Source organism: Capricornis sumatraensis, chromosome 18 (genome assembly GCF_032405125.1).
Source record: "Capricornis sumatraensis isolate serow.1 chromosome 18, serow.2, whole genome shotgun sequence".
Taxonomy (NCBI): domain Eukaryota; kingdom Metazoa; phylum Chordata; class Mammalia; order Artiodactyla; family Bovidae; genus Capricornis; species Capricornis sumatraensis.
The window spans coordinates 48,590,445-48,610,553 of record NC_091086.1 but is presented as its reverse complement, the minus strand read 5'-3'; the positions used below and the strand labels follow the sequence as shown (position 1 = coordinate 48,610,553).

Below are 20,109 nucleotides of genomic sequence, written 5' to 3'. Positions count from 1 at the left end.
GCCCTGAGAGTAAAATTCAGTTTCAATACCAGCTACCATGCATCTTCTGAGCCAGCAGTCATAAATGTGATGTGTGGGTGAGCAACCTTCACAGCAAGAGCATAAAAGCCTGCGCACCTGGCCTGGGTCGTTGTACCAAAGTTCATCATGAAGTCGGTCAGGATGGGCCTTTTTACGTTTGATTTCTGCAATGACGTCGAAAACTTCAGAGTCTGAGCTGCTAGAGCAGGTGCTGTCCTCATCGGACTCGCATTCAGATTCACTGGAACTCTCTATAGAGGTGAGGGGAAAAAGATGGAGAGAAGCTGAAGGAGTCTGCAAGCTGATTTTACATGAAGATTTTACATGAAGATTTACATTTTTCATGAAGGTTTTACATGAAGATTTACTTCCAAATGACCAAAATGTAAGGACATTTAGAAACCTAAGGACAGCTGTTTATCTTCCAGCAAACACTCCAGTGCCTACTCCACACTAGAACTCTGCTAAGCAACCCCATGAAATCTCATAGAGCCCAAGATGCTAAGTCACAGTCTAGAGGGGGAAACAAAGGATCAAAGATTTTTAGAGAAAGACTTGCTGAACAAGACCAGAGAAAATGCAAACCGCCAGAGCTGTTTGAGGTTTCGCCTCCTAAAAGGTGCAGTGAATCCACCCTGATCTACTGCGGTTTCCTAAAAGGGGTGCACGTGACCCAGGCACAGGGATGGGGGCGGGGTTAAGCTGATGAGAAGGAAAGGAACACAGATGGGACGCTGCAGGCAAAAGCATGGAGCAAGACTATGGGTTGACTCTGGCTGGAGCAAATGCCTCACAGGAAGAAATCCAGAAGTGAGGGGATAAAAGGTCAGGCTCTGAATGCCAGGCTCTGAAGATCAGACTGAATCAGATTCTTTATTTTTTTTCTCTCAATAGTAATAATAAGAGACTCTAGTCCTTCAAAATGACTAGATAAAAACAGACCAAGAATTACTGTAACGAAACGATCCAGTCACAAAAGACAAATATGGTGTGCCTCTACTTTTATGTGGTACCTGGAGCAGTCAGATTCATAGAGACAGAAAGTAGAAGGGTGGCTGCCAGAGGCAAAGAGAGACAGGAATGGGGAGCTGGCCTTTAATCTGGATAGAGTTTCCAGTTTAGCAAGATGAACAGAGTTCCAAAGGTTGTTTACACAATATGAATGCACGTAACACACTACAGAGCCACACATTCAAAAACGGCTAAGTAGTATACCTTACGTGTATTATGCACATGTTATTTGTATTTTACTACAATCAAAAAAGAAAAAAAAAAGACCTAGAACTTGGAGTGATCCTACGAGAGATTAATGCAGTACAGCGTGGTAAGAAGGAGCCCTTACACTGTTGTATTTTCAAGTGTACTACGGGAGATGGGTCCTCTCATTCCTCTTTTAAGGAAAGAAAATTGAGACACAGAGAAATCACATCACTTGCCCGAGATCACATTTCAAGTGGAACAAGGATTCAAACCCAGGCCAGCTGGTTCTGTTGTGCTTTTCCCCACCATGGACACCGCCTCTCAGCGAGGGAAACATAACAAAGGTGGGCAGATGAGAGGCAGATAACATGCAGGAAAAGGCACACTGAACGTCTCCTCTGCGTACAGCGTGTGTTAGGGGTAAGGACACAACATGGTGAGAAGCACTGATCTCAGCATCTCCTTGGAGTCTCAGAATACGTATGTGAAAAGATGTAAGAAAGTGATGGAAACTTTGTGAATAGAGAGAGAGCTTCAAACAGAGCTGGACTCTGGCTGGAGTTTCCACACCCTGGCAGTGGAGAGAGCCACAGGAGATGCCTGCCCATTAGATCATGAGGCACGGGAACAGGCTCCTGCTTTTGACAGGAAGCTGGACTGTGGTCCCTTCTGATTTTAAGACAGGAGTCTACGGGGACACAGTGGCCAGCATGCCTTGCAAATAAGATCTCTTATGTATTCTACTGAATATAACTAAGGGAAAAGAAAATCGAAAAGAAGAAAGTTACATTGCTACGTATTTGCTGACTAGAATTAAGGAAAATAAAATGGACATTAGGAAATTTTACTATGGGACTCTCAAGGACACATTCCAAAAGTCTGGTATTAAACAATAAAATAAGAGCACAGGATCTCAGTCTAGTAACTTCTGACTCACCTAAATCTTCATCTAGCTTCGTCTTGGGAGGCTCCCATGGGGGTCTAGCAGCTTTGGCCTTCTCTTGCCTGCTCCCCAACTCTTCCTCAAATTTGTCATATAAGTCACGGAGCCTACTTGTTCCAACTACAGTAGAATCTCCCTTTGAAAAATAAAGGATCAATATTAGGAACTATATTAGTAATAGTCATACCAAAGAGACTTAAGAACTCACCGATAACCAAAGATTTTAACAGCAAGATATCATTTTTCAACCCTCAATTTAACCAACATTTTAAACACAAAATGCCCAGAGTGCTGGCAATGATGCTCTGAATTGCACACACATTTATGGCTGACACAGTCCTCAGGTAAATGCACATTGCCAACCCTTAGAAACGTTAGAAATCTTCATCTATGCCCTTTTGATACAACAACCAAAAAATCATAAATCCCTCAGAATTCATGACACCTGATAACCTCCTAGAGAACATATACCCCTCCCCTACTGAAATTCACTGATGGTGTGTATTCCACATTAACCCAGTAACCCACAAACCACACACGCCCCCCATAAACACAGGGACATACACACACACTCTTTACAAACACAGGGTTCTGCAATACATTCCTGGAGGAAGTTCCTCACTTTCCCTTACTCTCCTCCCAGGTTGAAAATCACTTTAAACACCCACCTGAAATGTACATTTGACATTTTCAAAAGGCACCTTTCCAACATAAAATGAATATCCAATCATGAAATCTGCAGTTATTCCCAGAAGAGGGTGCCTGCTTTCCTCAGCCCCACCTCATTACTGATACTGGTGATGCCGAGGTGGCTCTGACACTTAGGCCCTCTCTGCACCAGCGGTGCCCAAACAGAAGCCAGTGTTGGCCTTCTAGTTTATCAGCCTTCCTTAGACACTGGAGTTTTAACACACCCACAAGAAAGGTCAGGAAAAGCAAACGCTCTGCTGTTTAAATGCTCTGAGCCTCAGTGCCTTCAACATTATTTCAAGAATAATGATACCCCCAGGGAGCCATTCTCCCCTTCCCCCGTGCTCACAGAACTGGGATTCCCTTCAGGTTTGGGGCAGAGAACTCGGCCACAGATGTCTCTGTCCTAATCCCTGGAAAGTGAACATGCCACCTTTCAGTGCAGAAAGAACTCTGCAGACGCGATTAAGGCTACAGAATTTGAGGTGGGATTATCTGGGTAGACCCAACTGAATACGAGTCTTTAAAAGTGGAGAGGCTCTCACAACAGCAGTCCAAGGTGCAATAGAAGAAGAGGCAAGAGATCTTTAAAGCACAAGAGGGACTCGACCCACGCTGCTGGCTCTGAAGATGAAGGAAGGGGTCCATGGGCCAAGGAATGCAGACGGGCTCCAGAAGCTGGGAACAGCCTGCCAGACAGCAAGCAGACAAGGGCCTCCATCCCACAGCCATAAGGAACTGAACTCTGCCAACAACCTGAACGAGCAAGAAAACAGGTTGTCTCCAGAAAGGAGAGCAGTCCTGCCAGTACCTCGATTTAGCCAGTGAGACCCAAGTTTGACTTCCGATCTACAGAACTGTGACCTAATAAATGTGCGGTATTTTAAGCCATGAATGAAATTCTGTGGAGATGGGTTATGGCAGAGATGGAAAATTAATCCATTAAACACAATTCTGGGTGAAAGGATGGAAGAAGAGATCCCCGGGCACCCTGGGCTCCACCCAGTACTGCCCTCTGCATCTGTGTCTGGGCAGAGGTGTGTACGGACACGATGCCTGGGGCTCCCGTGGGCAACCTACAACCGTGGTGGATCCTCCGGAAGACAGCAATACCCACCTACAGCCCTGCCATCACTAAGGCACTAAATACACACCAGCTACCACCTCCCTCCAGATGGCTTGTCAAGGAAAACAAACCCAGCAAGCTTAAACCACGATCAGTTAAGTATTCTCATTTACAACAACATTCTGAAGTAACAGATGCCTTCTTTCCAGGGATGTTTTAAGAATTCAGGGAGGTAATCTGAGACACGTGGAGCAGTTTCACCAACACGGCTCCATGTATGAGCTTCTCCTTGCCTATGCCACCTGAACTATGACTTAAAACCCTGCCTTTCTTTATCAAGTAAAATATCATGCCAACAAGAGAGACCTCTCAAACCTTTTTGCCGGAGACAATAGTCTCCTCTCAGGCTCAACATAGGTAAGGGCCCAGTCCAAGTTGAAGCTGTTTTTACAAAATTCTAAACAACAGAATGCTCTCTTATCTACCCCACCCACTAAATCTAACATCTCCAGGCTCTTCTGTCCTAAATCTGTACGTATCCCTTCCTTCACTCGTTCATTTCATCAGTGAACATGACTGTATGTCCATCCTATGGCAAATACACCTAACTTAATGGGGATGGAGGCATAGTGCCTGTTAGGGGAGAGAGAGAGAAAAAAAAAAAGGCGGGGGGAGAGTGATGGAAAATAAAATGGAGATGGAAGAAAGAGGAGAAGTGAGCACACAGAGGTCGTGGGGCCCCCAAGGCAATGAGGCACAGCTGCTGAGCCCCAGAAGCCCCATTGTGAGCAGCACATGTGCTGACTCTCCTGAGAACCCATCCAAGGTAACGACACTGCGACTCCACAAAACCAGCAACAAGCACGGGAAATCTGCTATGGGTACCTTTGGTCACGGGCAGACTTGCAAGAGACAAACTCAATTTTCCCTTGTTTCTCATTTTGAGGGAAACACACACACACACACACATACAGATACAGAAGGCATAACATAGCTATGAGTGAGAGCTTACAAGACCACCAGCATCAAGACTAGCGGTGGCGTCAAAAATCAGAATGAAGAGATCCTTTCATACACCTACGGCACTCTTGCCTTTTGGAAAGCAGCTTTTGTCTACAGCAGTGGTTCTCAAGCAGGGGGAGGGGCGTTCTCTCACTCCCCAGGGGACACTGGGCAACGTCAGAAGACGTTGGTTATCACAGTCACGAGGGTGCTACTGGCATCCAGTGCACAGAACCCAGAGATGCTGCTCGACATCCGACCATGCACCCGGGGCAGGCCCCGCCACAGGGAACTATCCAGCCCAAGACGCCAACAGCGCCGAGCTTGAGGAGCTCTGCTGCTGCCGCTGCTAAGGCGCTTCAGTTGTGTCCGACTCTGTGCGACCCCAAAGACGGCAGCCCACCAGGCTCGGCCGTCCCTGGGATTCTCCAGGCAAAAACACTGGAGTGGGGTGCCACTGCCTCCTCCATGAGGAGCTCTGGTCCGCAGCTTCTCTCCCACCACAGACCTACCACCTGGTCCATGGGGTCACTGGAGTAGTAATTTTCCGAGTGGGTGCAGCGAATCCACACGGGCTTAAGGAGTTCTTCCTCCTCCTCCTCGTTTTTGTCAGGCAGCGCCTCCTCGGGCTCCTTTTCCTTGATGGAGGTATAACTCTTCTCTTTGCCAGAGCCCTGGATGTCACTCCATCTGTCTTTTTCTTCCTCCCAGCGAGCTCTCTTCTTCTCCCTGCTTGGGGAGCGACTTCAAAAGGGGGCAAAGGGAGGCTATTAAAAATGTTCTTTTCTTGTAAAACTTTTCTATTTCACCTGTTTAGCTCATTTGTCACCTAAAAGGAAAATGTCATGCCAAACCACCATATTCATTTGTATGAAAAACCAGTGACCCCCTGACACCGGTCTGCTGACATCAGAATCACCTGAAGTTATTTGTTTAAAAATACAAATTCCCAGGCCCTACCCCAGATCTACTTACTGATTCACAGTCTCCAGGGGTGGGGCCCAAGATTCTGTATTTTTAATAATCTCCCCAGGTGATTCTGGTGTGCATACGGCAGGTTCAGGAGCAATCGGCAAACCATACTCCTAGAATAGAAAGATCTCTGGGAAATATGTGGACATCTCCATCTATAGACGATCTCAGCATTGAGCACACTAATTTTGAATTCTCCACATCTCGCTTTGCCAAGAGAAAAAAAAAAAAAGTCTTCACAAAACATGATCTCCACTTAGCCATAAATTTAGCCTGAGGACCAAAATCCTAGAGTGAACCAGTTATACCATCCCTCACCATTTCTCTGGAAGCCCCTACTTGGGTATTACTGCTTAATGAACCACCAATTTGCCTAATTCTGATCCCCACAATTACTAATAGTAACGCAATTAAAAAGGAAAAAAGCAACTCTATCTCCTTGAATCGCTGGAGCATGAAATTTGCAAAGGCTCAGCGTATCGATGTGCTTGGAGGGAAAAACCCATAGGATAGATTTTTAAATTAAGCCCAGAACATTTCAGTGGAACCGTACAGACTTGGAGAATCCAGCCAAGGAGAGAGACTGTGATGTGGTGCCAGCTCGGCAGCTCTACTAACAAAGTCACTCTTACCCAAGAAAGTTTACATCTGGGTCAAAGTCACAAGTAAGTTTCTCCATCAACTCTATCACTCATTTCTAATTTTACAGCAGGGAAAATCTAAGTGTAGGTGTGTATACAACAGGGGGAATACAGTGAGTGATTAGGATTATATATATTACTTATTGATGCAACTTCTAAATATTACAGTGTACATCAAGAGGTTTGTTACCAGAAAAAAATATTTACTGTGAAGTAAAATGTATATATGTTCACTGAAGAAAAATAAAACAAAAATCACCTGTAACACCACTCAGAGATAACAATTATATTTCACAAATATGTTGGAAGATATAGATATATAAACACACAAGTTTCTAAAAACAGGAACTCTGTAGCCTGTTTTCGTCAACAAAGTGGTAAACCAGGAACATCATTCTACTTCAATACATGTACATCTGAACCATTTTTAATAATGCATATCATTCTTTTATATGTATATACCGTAATCTGACAAATCTGATCATTGTCATTTAGGATACTACCTTTCTTCCCCCACTGTAAACAATGCTACTGTAAATACACTTGTGTTCTTTGCAGACTTATCATATTATTTCACACACAAAGAGTGTGTACTTTTTTAAAGGCTTCTCTACAGTTAAGAATTACCAGTTTAGATTACCATCAAAACCGTATGTGATTTCCCATTTCCACACATCCTGTCAACATGATTGTTTTTAATCTTTTCTATCCTTACAAAAAGAGCATCTCATTTAATTTGTCACTACTGAAATAACATGTTTCACATTCACTTCCTTTATTAATATGAACATGAATCAATACACCATGGCGATTTTTTTAAAATTAGGATTACAGTCTTTTGATGGTTTTTTATTTAAATTATCACCCATCTTCTGTCATATCTAATATAACCTTTTCCAATTTATTTTCCTTTTAATTCTATTTATAGCTACATTGGAGAAGGCAATGGCAACCCACTCCAGTACTCTTGCCTGGAAAATCCCATGGACGGAAGAGCCTGGTAGGCTGCAGTCCATGGGGTCAAGAAGAGTGGGATACGACTGAGCGATGTCACTTTCACTTTTCACTTTCATGCACTGGAAAAGAAAATGGCAACCCACTCCAGTGTTCTTGCCTGGAGAATCCCAGGGACGGGGGCGCCTGTTGGGCTGCTGTCTCTGGGGTCACACAGACTCGGACACGACTGAGGCGACTTAGCAGCAGCAGCAGCAGAGCTGCATACAATCTTTATATCGCCAAAGGCGAAGCCTGTTTTTGTTTCTATTTCCAGTCTTAGTGTTATGGCTAATGTTATGGCTAGTGTTATGGGTAATCCTTTCCCATAGCAAGGTTAAATAAATATTTTATATTTTTCAGCTACATTTAACATTAATTTTTTTTTACTCTATCTGTCCAAGATCTAAGGCAGAAATCTGAACTCAATTTCTTTTCCATACAGTTTGCATTGTTTCCATATCAGTTTCTCCTCTGATTTGAAAAAAAAACTTTATGATAGATGTAAACCTTTATATATACTTGAATGTTGTTCCAGATTGGTCTCATTGACCTCTTTATACCCATACCAAACTGTGCATTATTTTTCTTCATTATACTCACTTCTATTCCCAAGAAAAATTTGAGTCCTAGTAAAGTTCTAAAAACAGGACCTCAACTGAACTTACATTAAAATTATAGATTTTTTGGAAGGCAGATATACTCACCACTATACCACCGCTAAAAACTACAAATATTTTGGAAGAACACTGGTATGTTTTTTAACCCTATCTTCCACTCCCACTATAGGAATTTAACACGCCCTCCATTCACTTACATCACCTTCCTCGTCATCTACTACACTTAATATCTGCCTATTGATCAATACATTTTTAAGTTTATTAAGAAATTTAACTTTTATTCATTTAAATTTTCTATTTATATTTTCTATTAGTAAGTAGGTATTCCTGGTATTCAGGGAAGGCTCTTAATTATGATATGTTTATTGTGTAACTGTCAACTTCAGTGAGTTAATTCTAACATTTCTTAACTGATTCTCTTGAACTGTCCTGGTAATATCAATAGCTAATAATGGCAAATCCTGGCTCCCTGTGGAGTGGTTTTATTTGTTTTTGTTTGTGGTCCTTCCTGAGAGCCTGACACTCTTGTAAGCACTCTGATACACTTAGTCCTGACAAGAATCCTGAGGCAGATATAAACATCCCTTAGACAGGAAACAGAAATTATATCACTTGCCCACTCTCACAGCTAGTAAATAATGGTTAAATGCTAACATCATTATTTGACACAGACATTTTGACATGTACTAAAAATCCTACCAAATGTTTTATTATTATTACCATCGAGAAACACAGGCAGAAGACATCCTTACTCCTTCCACTTTAGGCAGGTGTCATAAATAATGGATGATCAGGGTTGTCTATTGTGAACAGTTAGTATTCTTTTTTTCTTCTTTCCTTTTTTTTTAACACTTTGAGAGGGACATTTCAAAATAAGGAGTAAAACATCATTTTAGGTAGGTGTCTCAGGCATTTCAAACTTCAAAATCCGAACTCAAAATTGTTGTTTAATAATATGCTATCTTACAAACTATGATAACTTTTTCTGCTTTACAGTATTTACATCTATAACTTTTATTTTCTTATCTACTGCATGAGTTAGAACTCAAAGAATCCATCTCTGCCTTCTCCACAAGTTACTGGGTATTGGAGAAAAAAAACAAAGATTCCCAGCACTCCACATTAAAATCCAACCTCAGGTGGGCCCTCAACGAGTTCCACAAATGCAGTTATCTTGGCTTTTTTCCTATCCTTATCTCCTCCTCTCCCTCAGGCCCTTTCTCTCTGAACAGACTCTCCCTAGCTGACCTCAGCTAATTCATGGCATTTAGCCTTTCTAGCTAAGATCTCTTTTCTGAACCTTATACTTTTTTTTTTTTACTTTTGTGTCCCACTAGGTACCACACAACTCCACCGAGCTATCTCACAGACACAAATTCCACTTGCCCAAAATTGAACTCATTCTTTTGCCTGTTTCTTAAGTGTTTCCAGCCCTCCAAGGGGAACATCAGCTCTCAGGTAATGACCAAGTCCTACTGACTCTCCCACATCGATCTCTCTCAATTACCTCCAACTTCCCCCATCGTCACTGCCACAATGGGTCAGTCTAGCCACAGTCATTTCTTTCCTGGATTACTAACAAAAGCCTAAACTCATTTCCCAACCTCCAGGTTTGACCCTCTGAGACCACTTCTCCAATGCAGGCTTCACACCTGCTCTTTCTCTCCCCCTACCATTTGCCTTCCCTTAGGCATTCCTATCCATACTCCAGGGAATCAGTACATTGCCAACTTCTCTGTGACTACCCAGAACTGAGTTACTAACTACTGTGTTCCGGAAGCAGTATGTATCTGCTCTATCAAAAGCACTTCTCACAGCACATAACTTTCTTATTCCTGGAAAGCAGGGACTCTTGTTAAAGACTATCATCGTACCGTACGATACCTGGGACACACAAGAATACAATGTTTGTCATTTGCTTGTTAAGATATACATCAGGTGACAGTGGTAGGAAATGGGGTCTCCTTGTCTTTTTTTCTAACATGTATGGGAAGGCCTATAGGGTTTCAACATTAAATTTGGCTCTTCTCAGATGGTATCAATCATGTTCATCACGAGATAATGTTCTCTATCAAGTTACAGAAGTCTGCTTATACTTCTCTTTTACCAGTTCCTACTCATAATTGAATGCAACTTTAAATAGTTAATAGGCAAGTACTGAGATAACTCTAGAGATTCTGACACAAAGAATTACAGTTATAGATCTCCTAATACTAACCTATCTACCCATGGAACCTTGGAATAAACCCTCAACTATTATAACACACAACTGAAAACAACCTGCTCAAATACTAATCACTATTTTCACATCCATATTCATAAAAGAAATTGTTTTGTGGTTTTCTTTTCATTGATAGTTTTGCCATTTGGATTTTCCTGATATCACAGCATGAGCCGAGCTTTCCTTCCATCTTCTTCAGTGTTCTAAAAACAGTTTCAAACTTTTTTGGAAGTGACACAAAGTCAACTTTTTCCCATAGCTATTGGCCTATTAAAATTTTCTGCTCTAAGTGTAAGGTTTATAATTTTTGTTTTCATAGAAACAACCCACCCATCACATCCAAGTTTTTTAATTTCTCAAACAAAACATCAGTACTTATACCAACACACTATAATTTTTAAGTCCCCTTCATTCCTATAATAATACATTCTTTCTTATACCTAATGGATATGTGCTTTTCTTTTCTTGATTTGCCACTTTTTAAATCGTACGGCCTTTCAAAGAAATCCTGCATTTATTTACAAATATTATTATGGCATTATAGTTCTATTTTCTAGTTTATTAATTTATTTTACCTTCAATACCTTTTTCTGCTTTTTTAGAGTCAAGTGATTAGATAAAAATTATATAGTTACCATTTATTTGGCACTACTGGGCCAAGTGCTAAGTGTTTTATTGTGTTATCTCAATGATCCCTCATCACTCAATAAGGCAAATATAACTGTCCTTATTTTAGACAAAGAAACTGAGGCTTAAAGAAGTTCCTTTGCCCAGTAACAAAGTTGGGAAAATGAATAATTAACCCAAAATCTGTCAGATTATCGAGAGTACTATTCTTAATTGCCATTTATTAAGGCATAAATTTTTAGCTCTTGATATAGAATTGGTTACATCCTGTAAATTTTTTTTTGCAACAATTTCAATGTCATATTTCCAAATAAGGTATTACTATAGTTTTTCTTTTTTTTTTTTTTCTGAAACAAGTAAACTTAAGAGCATAATTATGAATTTTCAAGGTCTTTTTAAAAAAAAACCCTTGAACTACTAATACAGAGTTGTACAGCAACTGAGGTCACAAAGTGGCCTAATTTGGGGGACTTATCAAGATTTTCCTTGTGCATCCTATATACATCTTAAAAAGTTTTTCAGTAACTGGCTACTTCAGCTTTTCACAGTATTCTTTGGACAGACACTCAGGCTATTCTGAAGACCTGGCTGACACCCTGCAAAAGCACAAAATCTGAATTTCAGGAGATGATCCTATGACTTCTTCCAGTGTCAACTCCTTGCTTACCTTCCAGATCTCTTATACTCTTTTTTGTAGGACCTTTCCAGAGATGGTGATCTTCGGCTGTCCCGGTGCCTGTGTCTCTCCCGTTCCCGCTCTCTTAAAGGAATTAATACACAGAGCTGTTTTCAACAGAAAGACTCAAAAACACCATCTCTTTTCACTGAATTCATCTAAATAAATGGACCTCACCTCACCTAAGTATTTTGCAGCACTATTCACTATGGGACATTTTTATTCACCCTTCATTTATTAGAGGTTAAAGGAGCATTTCATTTTACGCAAGTTAACTACCTTAGACATTTCTTGCTGTTTTCTTTTAAAAAAAAAAAAGAAGTCATATTTAATACTAAGCAACAAAGGGAATTTTATCATAATCTTCTCTTGAGACCTTCCAACCAACCAAACATTCTACAGGGAAAACTTCAAAGGATTCAACTGCCTATTGATTTCTGGAACACTTAATTTCATCCAACAAATAAATGCATATAGTATAGACAAGGGTCTATAATAAAGAGCTCTAAACGCATAGGTTATACACCTCAGGTATAGTTCTTAGTCATCACTAACTACCATGAGACTCTAGGTCACTTTAAGTGCTGTTTTCATCGGGGAAAAAAAACTCTAAATAGAGACACTGAGTTTACTCAGTGTAAAACTAGAATGCAGGATTTTAAACCTTCTAATATAAAGCTGGAATTTAGTAATAATGAGAGCAATAACTTATGAGTCTAATCAATAAGTACAATGAGATCTGAAACAAAAATTGGAATCCCAGTGTGTTTACATCAGAACTAAATCTAAAGGAAATAAATACTAGGTCTTAGAGTGGGGCAAAAAAAAAAAAAATGCTGTATTAGCCTGAATCCAGCAAGAAGATTACAAAAATGTCTAAACTCAAAAATACCCACACTCCACCTTCCCGCCACCCCTTCCACTGCGGGGGCACAGATTGGATCCCTGGTAGGGGAACTAAAATCCCATATGCCTGTCACATGGCATGGACAAAAAAGAAATAATAATCCCCCACCTATAGCCAAATAGAAGAAATGTAAATGTAAAGAAATGTAAACTGAAATCAAAACTTACAAAATTAATAAGAGATCTTAGATATTAACACAAAAATTGTTTTTCCACTTAAAAATCACCCCTTCCTCAAGAAAGACTTCTTTGAATAACACTTTTAACACATACTTAAGGCTCAGGTACACACCAGCTGTCCAAAGTAAAGTAGCCAGTGCTTGGGATTCCACATTCTTTACCTGATACACTTCTAAAATGACAGCTTACTTTTAGACAGCAAACCCCACCTAGTGAGTGGTATCACATGAAAAATATAATGTAATTTGTGATGGCATGGCAGCTAAAAAAAAAAACTGCCTCTATTTCCAAATAAAAACTCTATTTAAAGGATATTCCTAATTTTTCATTTGTTTTTGTAACACCTAGGGGATAGGATTTTGCATTCAAGAGTGGCACCTCTCATGATGACTGCTACCTCTAGTGGCTATGAACTGAAAAGACCAGTATAAATCACTGTAATACTACATGATGAACCCATTTAAAGCAAGAAAAACAATGCTTCAGTTATTTTTCCAAAAATTTTTCCCAGTTCAGGACCATGAAGATATTCCTTAGATACATAATACTAGCTCTCCAATGGCTCAACATGGTACTCAACAGGACAGGTACGGGGTTACTGTGCTGTAACACCGCTCAAGTGTGGGAAGCCACTGCCCTGCTCCTTACAGGCTGCCCCTGCAGCTCTTCCTTTTCCCATTCACTGGAGGAACTTGGATCTTTCACAACAGCAAATGCATGCCTCTACTTCTTCACAAACCTTCTCCGGAAATAGTCTGCCCTGAAACAATCTTGTAATCACTATTCACCCAGATTTTGGAGGAGGAGAAGAAAAGGAAAAATGAAATTTGAAAAAGTGTGGATGCACTTACCCCAAGAAGCCAGGGCAGAAGCAGCCAGAGGACAGACTTAAGAATTTGCATAAACTTCATCTAATCTAACGTACAACTTTGTGAACGTCTGGTTTTCTCCAGACTTATAACTTTCGGAAGTTATATACTAGTACTTCACAGGCTCCATGTTTGGTTCACAGAAGCATTCTATATAAGACAAAGAACTGACACTCTACTAAGACCCCCAGAGGGAACTGATTTTACTGCGGCTGTGACATTAAGGCTGCTCCAGAGCAAACACCCCCAAGTACAACATCATAAAACAACTCCAGGATAAATAAAGGCCATGTAGAAAGATGAGCTAATTGCCTAAGATCCCCCACAGTAAAGGGGTTGTGGTTTAGGCTAATGGGGATTAAGGGCCATTTTTTCAGCATTTGATTTCACTTAGTGACAGGGATCCTCAGTTTACAGGACATCTGTGTTTCTTCAAGCTGAAGCCTGGATGGGAGAACTCAGGAATTTACAGCAGAACCCTAAAAACCACAGTACTCTCAAACAGACAAAAAAGAAGTCATCTAGAATGCTGAAGTTTGCAGCAAAATGTTTCCCCAAAGACAGGTTTATTAACAATCACTTTAAGTCTGAAGAAAACTATCAAACTCTTTTGAGTTTAGATTTTCACCATAAAGTTGTAAAATAAACCCTCACAGGCCTCTGCCAACTAATCCATCACAAAGTTAAGAACAAAACTGACAAGCAACAGTAAGTCATGCTGAAAAGGCTTTTCAAAGTCTACCAACTCTAGTCAGCTTTAACCCATCAGAATCAGGCACCCCTGCAGGAAACATGTCACTTCTGCCTTCCACTAGGCATCAGGGAGAAGCAATAGTGCATTTTCCTTCCAAACCTTCCAAGGCCTGGAGGGCTGCCTTCCAAATCTTTAGGACTGAGAATGACTGTTACCATTTACTGGCAAAATGTTCGGTCAGAATCAAACACACAGCCATGAGAACAACATGGAAACCAAGAAGCACATTAATTCCATAGGAGTCAAGACTCACTCTCTGCAAATCCAAGTAACAAGGTTACCTGGTTTGGGGACCTCAAACTTTTCAGCACAGAAGTTCCACAAGACAATGAAAGTGAGTGAACACACCACAGCAGCCAGAAAGAGAAGCACCATTACCAGCTCGACAAGTGGAAAACCAAAAATCTTCATTGTTACAAACAGTTCACTGAAGGTATAAATAAATATTAGTAGAATGGATATGTGCACATTTTTATTTTTCCATCTAAACCAATGGTTCTTAGGTTTAGGGTAACAGACTCATACAATCTCTTAAGAATCTGCTGTAAGCCACTGATTTACTTACAGAAAAAATATATAGACATAAAATTTTACATGTAACTTCAGAGAATTTCTAGACATCCATCAATGAATGTCTGCTGGAAACCTTAGTTCCTTGTAAATATAGATTTTTGGCCTTTTGGGTGGGAAAAAAAAGAAGTTTAATCTGGAGTGGATTAATATGTTCTAAATGCAATTTTATATACTATGCATACATTTCAAGGCAACAAAATCAAATTAAAAGCTATTTTGAAAACTGTAACTTTGATAATGTATACCTAATATTATTTCATTTTATAAAGAAACAGAGCAAGAAAGCAAAAACATAAGAGAAACTTCCATTTATCCTAAAAATCAGGAAGCAAGTTCAGCTTGGATTCCTGACTGATAACAGCGGCCTGCAGACCACCAATTCCAAAAGAACCCACAGTGCAATAACCTGACAAGATGGTCATACTGAACATAATTAAATACAACATCCACGCAAACAACTACAAGATCTTTTATTGATCATCGTTAAAATGCCAGCTGTACTCTGTATAGTAATTGACTTACATTCATTGAAATGAACCCGTGTTGCTAACTTGGGGATGCTTTTCAAAGTGGCTTTCTCCTGAGGTCAACTTCTTTCCTCATCAGTTGTCTCTCCCTCTTTAATAAAAAAAGCCCTTTCCTTTTATAAACCGAAATGCACGGCTGGACCTTTTTGGTCTGGTTTGCTGAGCCGCAGAAATGGCCTGTGTCAGGATCTCCGCAACTTCTCTAAAACACCACAGGTGTGCTTTACCTGCTCCGCTCGTAGCTCCGGTGGCGGGAGGGCGTGCGCCCTCGCTCGTGATCGGACCTGTAGCGACTGTCCTGCCTTCTCCGGTCGGGGCTCCGGCCTCGCTCCCGCCGCTCCAGGGACCGATGCCGCTCGCCCCTCCCGTGACTGTGGTCCCGGTGCCTGTGGTCGTCGTAGTGCTTTAGCCTTTCTGGGGACCGCCTCTCACTGGGAGCCTTGGGGAGCGGGTACGGAGGGAGGTGCCTGAAGTGAGGGCTACTGCTGTTACTAGCACTGGGCGGGAAGGAACTGGGGCTGTTCTGGAAGCTACTGAAGTTGGGAGGTGGGAAACTGTGGTGCGAGTACCCCGGCGGGTACTGGTAATTGACCTGCTGCGGAAGGACGGGAGGCGGCGGCGGATGCGGCAGGGAAGGCGGCGGCATCATGAACGGGAAGGCGCCTTGGCCCGGAGGCGCTCCAGGGACTGGGGGGTTACTGGGACAGGGTAGCGGAGGCGGCATGGGAGGGAAACATGGGGGCACGGGGAAGGGGGGCCTCATCTGGTGGTTGGGGAACGGGGGCCGGATCGGGCAGGGAGGTAGGGGGCCTTGCGCTGAAGGAGGCATGGGCGGAGGGAAGGGTACAAAGTCTGGTCTTGGAGGCAGAAAATTGGGGGCCGGAGAGTTGGAGAAGGTGGTGGAAGGGGCGCTGGGAGGTTCGTATTGGTATTGCACAGGAGGCTGCTGAGGGTGAAGCAGTCTCAGATTTTGGGGCCTGAAGGCTGGTGCGGAGGGTCTGGCTCCATGTCCCCCTCGCCCTCGGGGACACCTGGGTCCTCCTGGGTGGAACGACATTCTGTGACTTTGGTGGAGGAAAGAAAAAGAGAAGAGAAAAACTCACTATGTAAACAGCTTTCACCAATACCTGACCACCCCTTAGGCTGCTGGAATATTCCACCCGTCTAATACTGAGTTCTCTGTACTATCTGAAACTCCTCAGGGCCAATAAACTCCTCTTCCCAGGTCTCAGCCACTCAACCAAAGCCATGGTCAGTCCCTGGACCCTGTCGCTTCCTAAAGAGGCTTCACGTCCAGCATGACGAGGTCACATCCCAGTGTTCAACCATCTGCTGTGGTGTACTTCTTCAAGTTCCCCTCAACCTTGACCTCACTATGTCATCCTATCCACACACAGCATGTCTCTACACGTACACTGAGCATCATCCTGCCACACTTTCCTCCCTACTCAGCACAGACTCACTAATTCAACTCAACATGTCCTAAAAGGAGTCGATAACCTTGCCCTCCAAGAGAATCCTACCTGCTCCTTTTTCAGTGTTTCCTATCTCAATGCATGCATGCATGCTAAGTCCCTTGAGTCGTGTCAAACCCTTTGTGACCCTCTGGACTGTGGCCACCAGGCTCCTCTGTCCATGGGATTTTTCCAGGCAAGAATACTGTGGTGGGTTTCCATGCCCTCCTTCAGGGGATCGTCCCAACCCGTGTTTCTCATGTCTCCTGCAGTGGCAGGCGGGTTCTTTACCACTTGCGCCACCTGAGAAGCCCCTTCCTGTCTCAATAGATGAGACCATTCATTGGTCTTCAAGTTATACAGCAGGGAATTACCTGACAACTTCTCCTCCCTTAACCCTTCTAGTTAAAAATTTATGCTCAAACGCCTGTATCATTTCAGCCTCATAGATACTGGAGTCCATCCATTCCACACCATGCTCTCCTGCCTCGCTACTAGAGCAATACCCTTGCAGGCCTTTCTACAACCAATGTCACCACCCCCAGGGTACCCTGCTCTCACACGCTTTGTGGTTCTTTTTGGCAGGTCCTATAATGATTACAGGTCACCAGCTCATTACCTCATTTCACCTTTGATGTCTGCCTGACCTCAGAACTGCTAGTTCCGTCAGGGCAGGGCTCCAGGATGGCTCCTTAACTGCTCTGGTCTGGGTCCCAGCCATGGATACGGCCTGTGTTAACACACGTCCTCCTCCTCACAGATCTAAACCCTCCCCACCCCAGATGGCCAGTGTTTGCTCCTCCCTGGTCGCCCAAAACGATTGCCATTACTATCAGACCACTCACCATGCACTGCCTTGCATCGTGACGTACTATTTGAATATGTCACATTTTCCACAGAGAATATAAACTCTAGAGAACAGAGAGAACAAATAGATATAAAAATGTTTCCCAAACTGCTCATGCTGGAAAATATTTCTGTGATTATCTTAACACTGATTTTGCATGCTCCAATGCAGATAGCATATTAATAAAAATGAGAGCATGCTGAACTGAATTAATGTTCACAACTAATTTTTAAGATGTCCTAAGTACTTTGCCAACAAGGGTCCATCTAGTCAAAGCTGTGGTTTTTCCAGTAGTCATGTAGGGATGTGAGAGCTGGACTACAAAGAAAGCTGAGTGCCGAAGAACTGATTATTTTTGAACTGCGGTGTTGGAGAAGACTCGAGAATGCCTTGGACTGCAAGGAGATTCAACTAGTCCTAAAGGAAATCAGTCCTGAATATTCACTGGAAGTACTGATGCTGAAGCCAAAACTCCAATACTTTAGACACCTGATGCGAAGAACTAACTCATGGGAAAACGCCCTGATGCTGGGAAAGATTGAAGACGGGAGGAAAAGGGATGACAGAGGATGAGATGGTTGGATGGCATCATCGACTCGATGGACATGAGTCTGAGCAAGCTCCAGGAGTTGGCGATGGACAAAGAAGCCTGGTCCATGGGGTCGCAGAGAGTCAGGAACGACTGAGCAACTGAACTGAACTGAAGTACTTATCTCTCTGATTCAAACAACCAGTACCTTAAAAGACTGGAAACTTAGGCATGCTGCTGCTGCTGCTGCTAAGCAGCTTCAGTCGTGTTCGACTCTGTGCGACCCCAGAGACGGCAGCCCACCAGGCTCCTCCGTCCATGGGATTTGCCAGGCAAGAGTACTGGAGTGGGTTGCCATTGCCTTCTCCGAAATTTAGGCATATTCCATCTCTAATCAGCTAAAAGACCAGGAAAGGAAAAATCATTTCTGCTCTCCCACTCCACATTCTTTCTCCCTCAGTGAGACTAGCATTTAGATTCAAACTTAACTATAATCTGGTCAACATAACAGTTTTCTTTGATTCTCATTCTCAGTCCTCCCGATTGAAGAATGTTATGAAGAGGAACAGCATTCCAAATATTGGGCTTCAGCAAAATGTTTTAAAAACCCAAACAAACATTAACTGCAGCAAGTTTCCATTTAGAAGCATCTTCCTAAAGTCTTTCTAACCAAAAGTTTTACCAACAGGCTTAAGGCAGATTTTCAAATAGCTCATGAAAATAGTTTCAGATTATTTAGCCTTATCAATCACTGTACACACCAAATAATATCTCATTAATGATTACCAAGGGAACATTTCATGCAAAGATGGGCACAATAAAGGACAGAAATGGTATGGACCTAATAGAAGCAGAAGACATTAAGAAGAGGTGGCAAGAATACACAGAAGAACTATACAAGAAAGATCTTCATGACCCATATAACCATGATGGTGTGATCACTCACCTAGAGCCAGACATCCTGGAATATGAAGTCAAATGGGCCTTAGGAAGCATCACTATGAACAAAGCTAGTGGAGGTGATGGAATTCCAGCTGAGCTATTTCAAATCCTGAAAGATGATGTTGTGAAAGTGCTGCACTGAAGATGCCAGCAAATTTGGAAAACTTACCAGTGGCCATAAGGCTGGAAAAGGTCAGTTTTCATTCCAATCCCAAAGAAAGGCAATGCCTAAGAATGTTCAAACTACCACACAATTGCACTCATCTCACACACTAGCAAAGAATGCTCAAAATTCTCCAAGGCAGGCTTCAACAGTATGTGAACTGAGAACTTCCAAATGTTCAAACTGGATTTAGAAAAGGCAGAGGAACCAGAGATCAAATTGCCAACATCCGTTGGATCATAGAAAAAGCAAGAAAATTCCAGAAAAACATCTACTTCTGCTTTACTGACTACGCCAAAGCCTCTGACTGTGTGGATCACAACAAACTATGGAAAATTCTTCAAGAGGGGAATATCAGACCACCTGACCTGCCTCCTGAGAAATCTGTAGGCAGGTCAAGAAGCAACAGTCAGAACCAGACATTGAACAGACTGGTTCCAAATTGTGAAAGGAATACATCAAGGCTGTATATTGTCGCCCTGCTTATTTAACTTCTATGCAGAGTACATTACACGAAATGCCACGCTGGATGAAGCACAAGCTCGAATCAAGACTGCCGGAAGAAATATCAATAACCTCAGATATGCAGATGACACCACCCTTATGGCAGAAAGCAGAGAGGAACTAAAGAGCCTCTTGATGAAAGTGAAAGAGAAGAGTGAAAAAGCTGGCTTAAAACTCAACATTCAAAAA

The 20,109-nt window shown here is 42.2% G+C and overlaps 1 protein-coding gene across 1 annotated transcript in view; it reads right to left on the bottom strand.

The window, feature by feature from the left end:
* DROSHA (drosha ribonuclease III) overlaps nucleotides 1-17,797 on the bottom strand; it is a 114,400-nt gene extending 96,603 nt beyond the window's left edge. Inside the window, 7 exon segments of the mRNA XM_068990433.1 lie at nucleotides 118-272; nucleotides 2,159-2,300; nucleotides 5,435-5,666; nucleotides 5,898-6,004; nucleotides 11,660-11,756; nucleotides 15,709-16,545; nucleotides 17,781-17,797. Coding sequence (XP_068846534.1) covers nucleotides 118-272; nucleotides 2,159-2,300; nucleotides 5,435-5,666; nucleotides 5,898-6,004; nucleotides 11,660-11,756; nucleotides 15,709-16,545; nucleotides 17,781-17,797 — 1,587 coding nt within the window.
* Nucleotides 17,798-20,109: the final 2,312 nt, after the last annotated feature.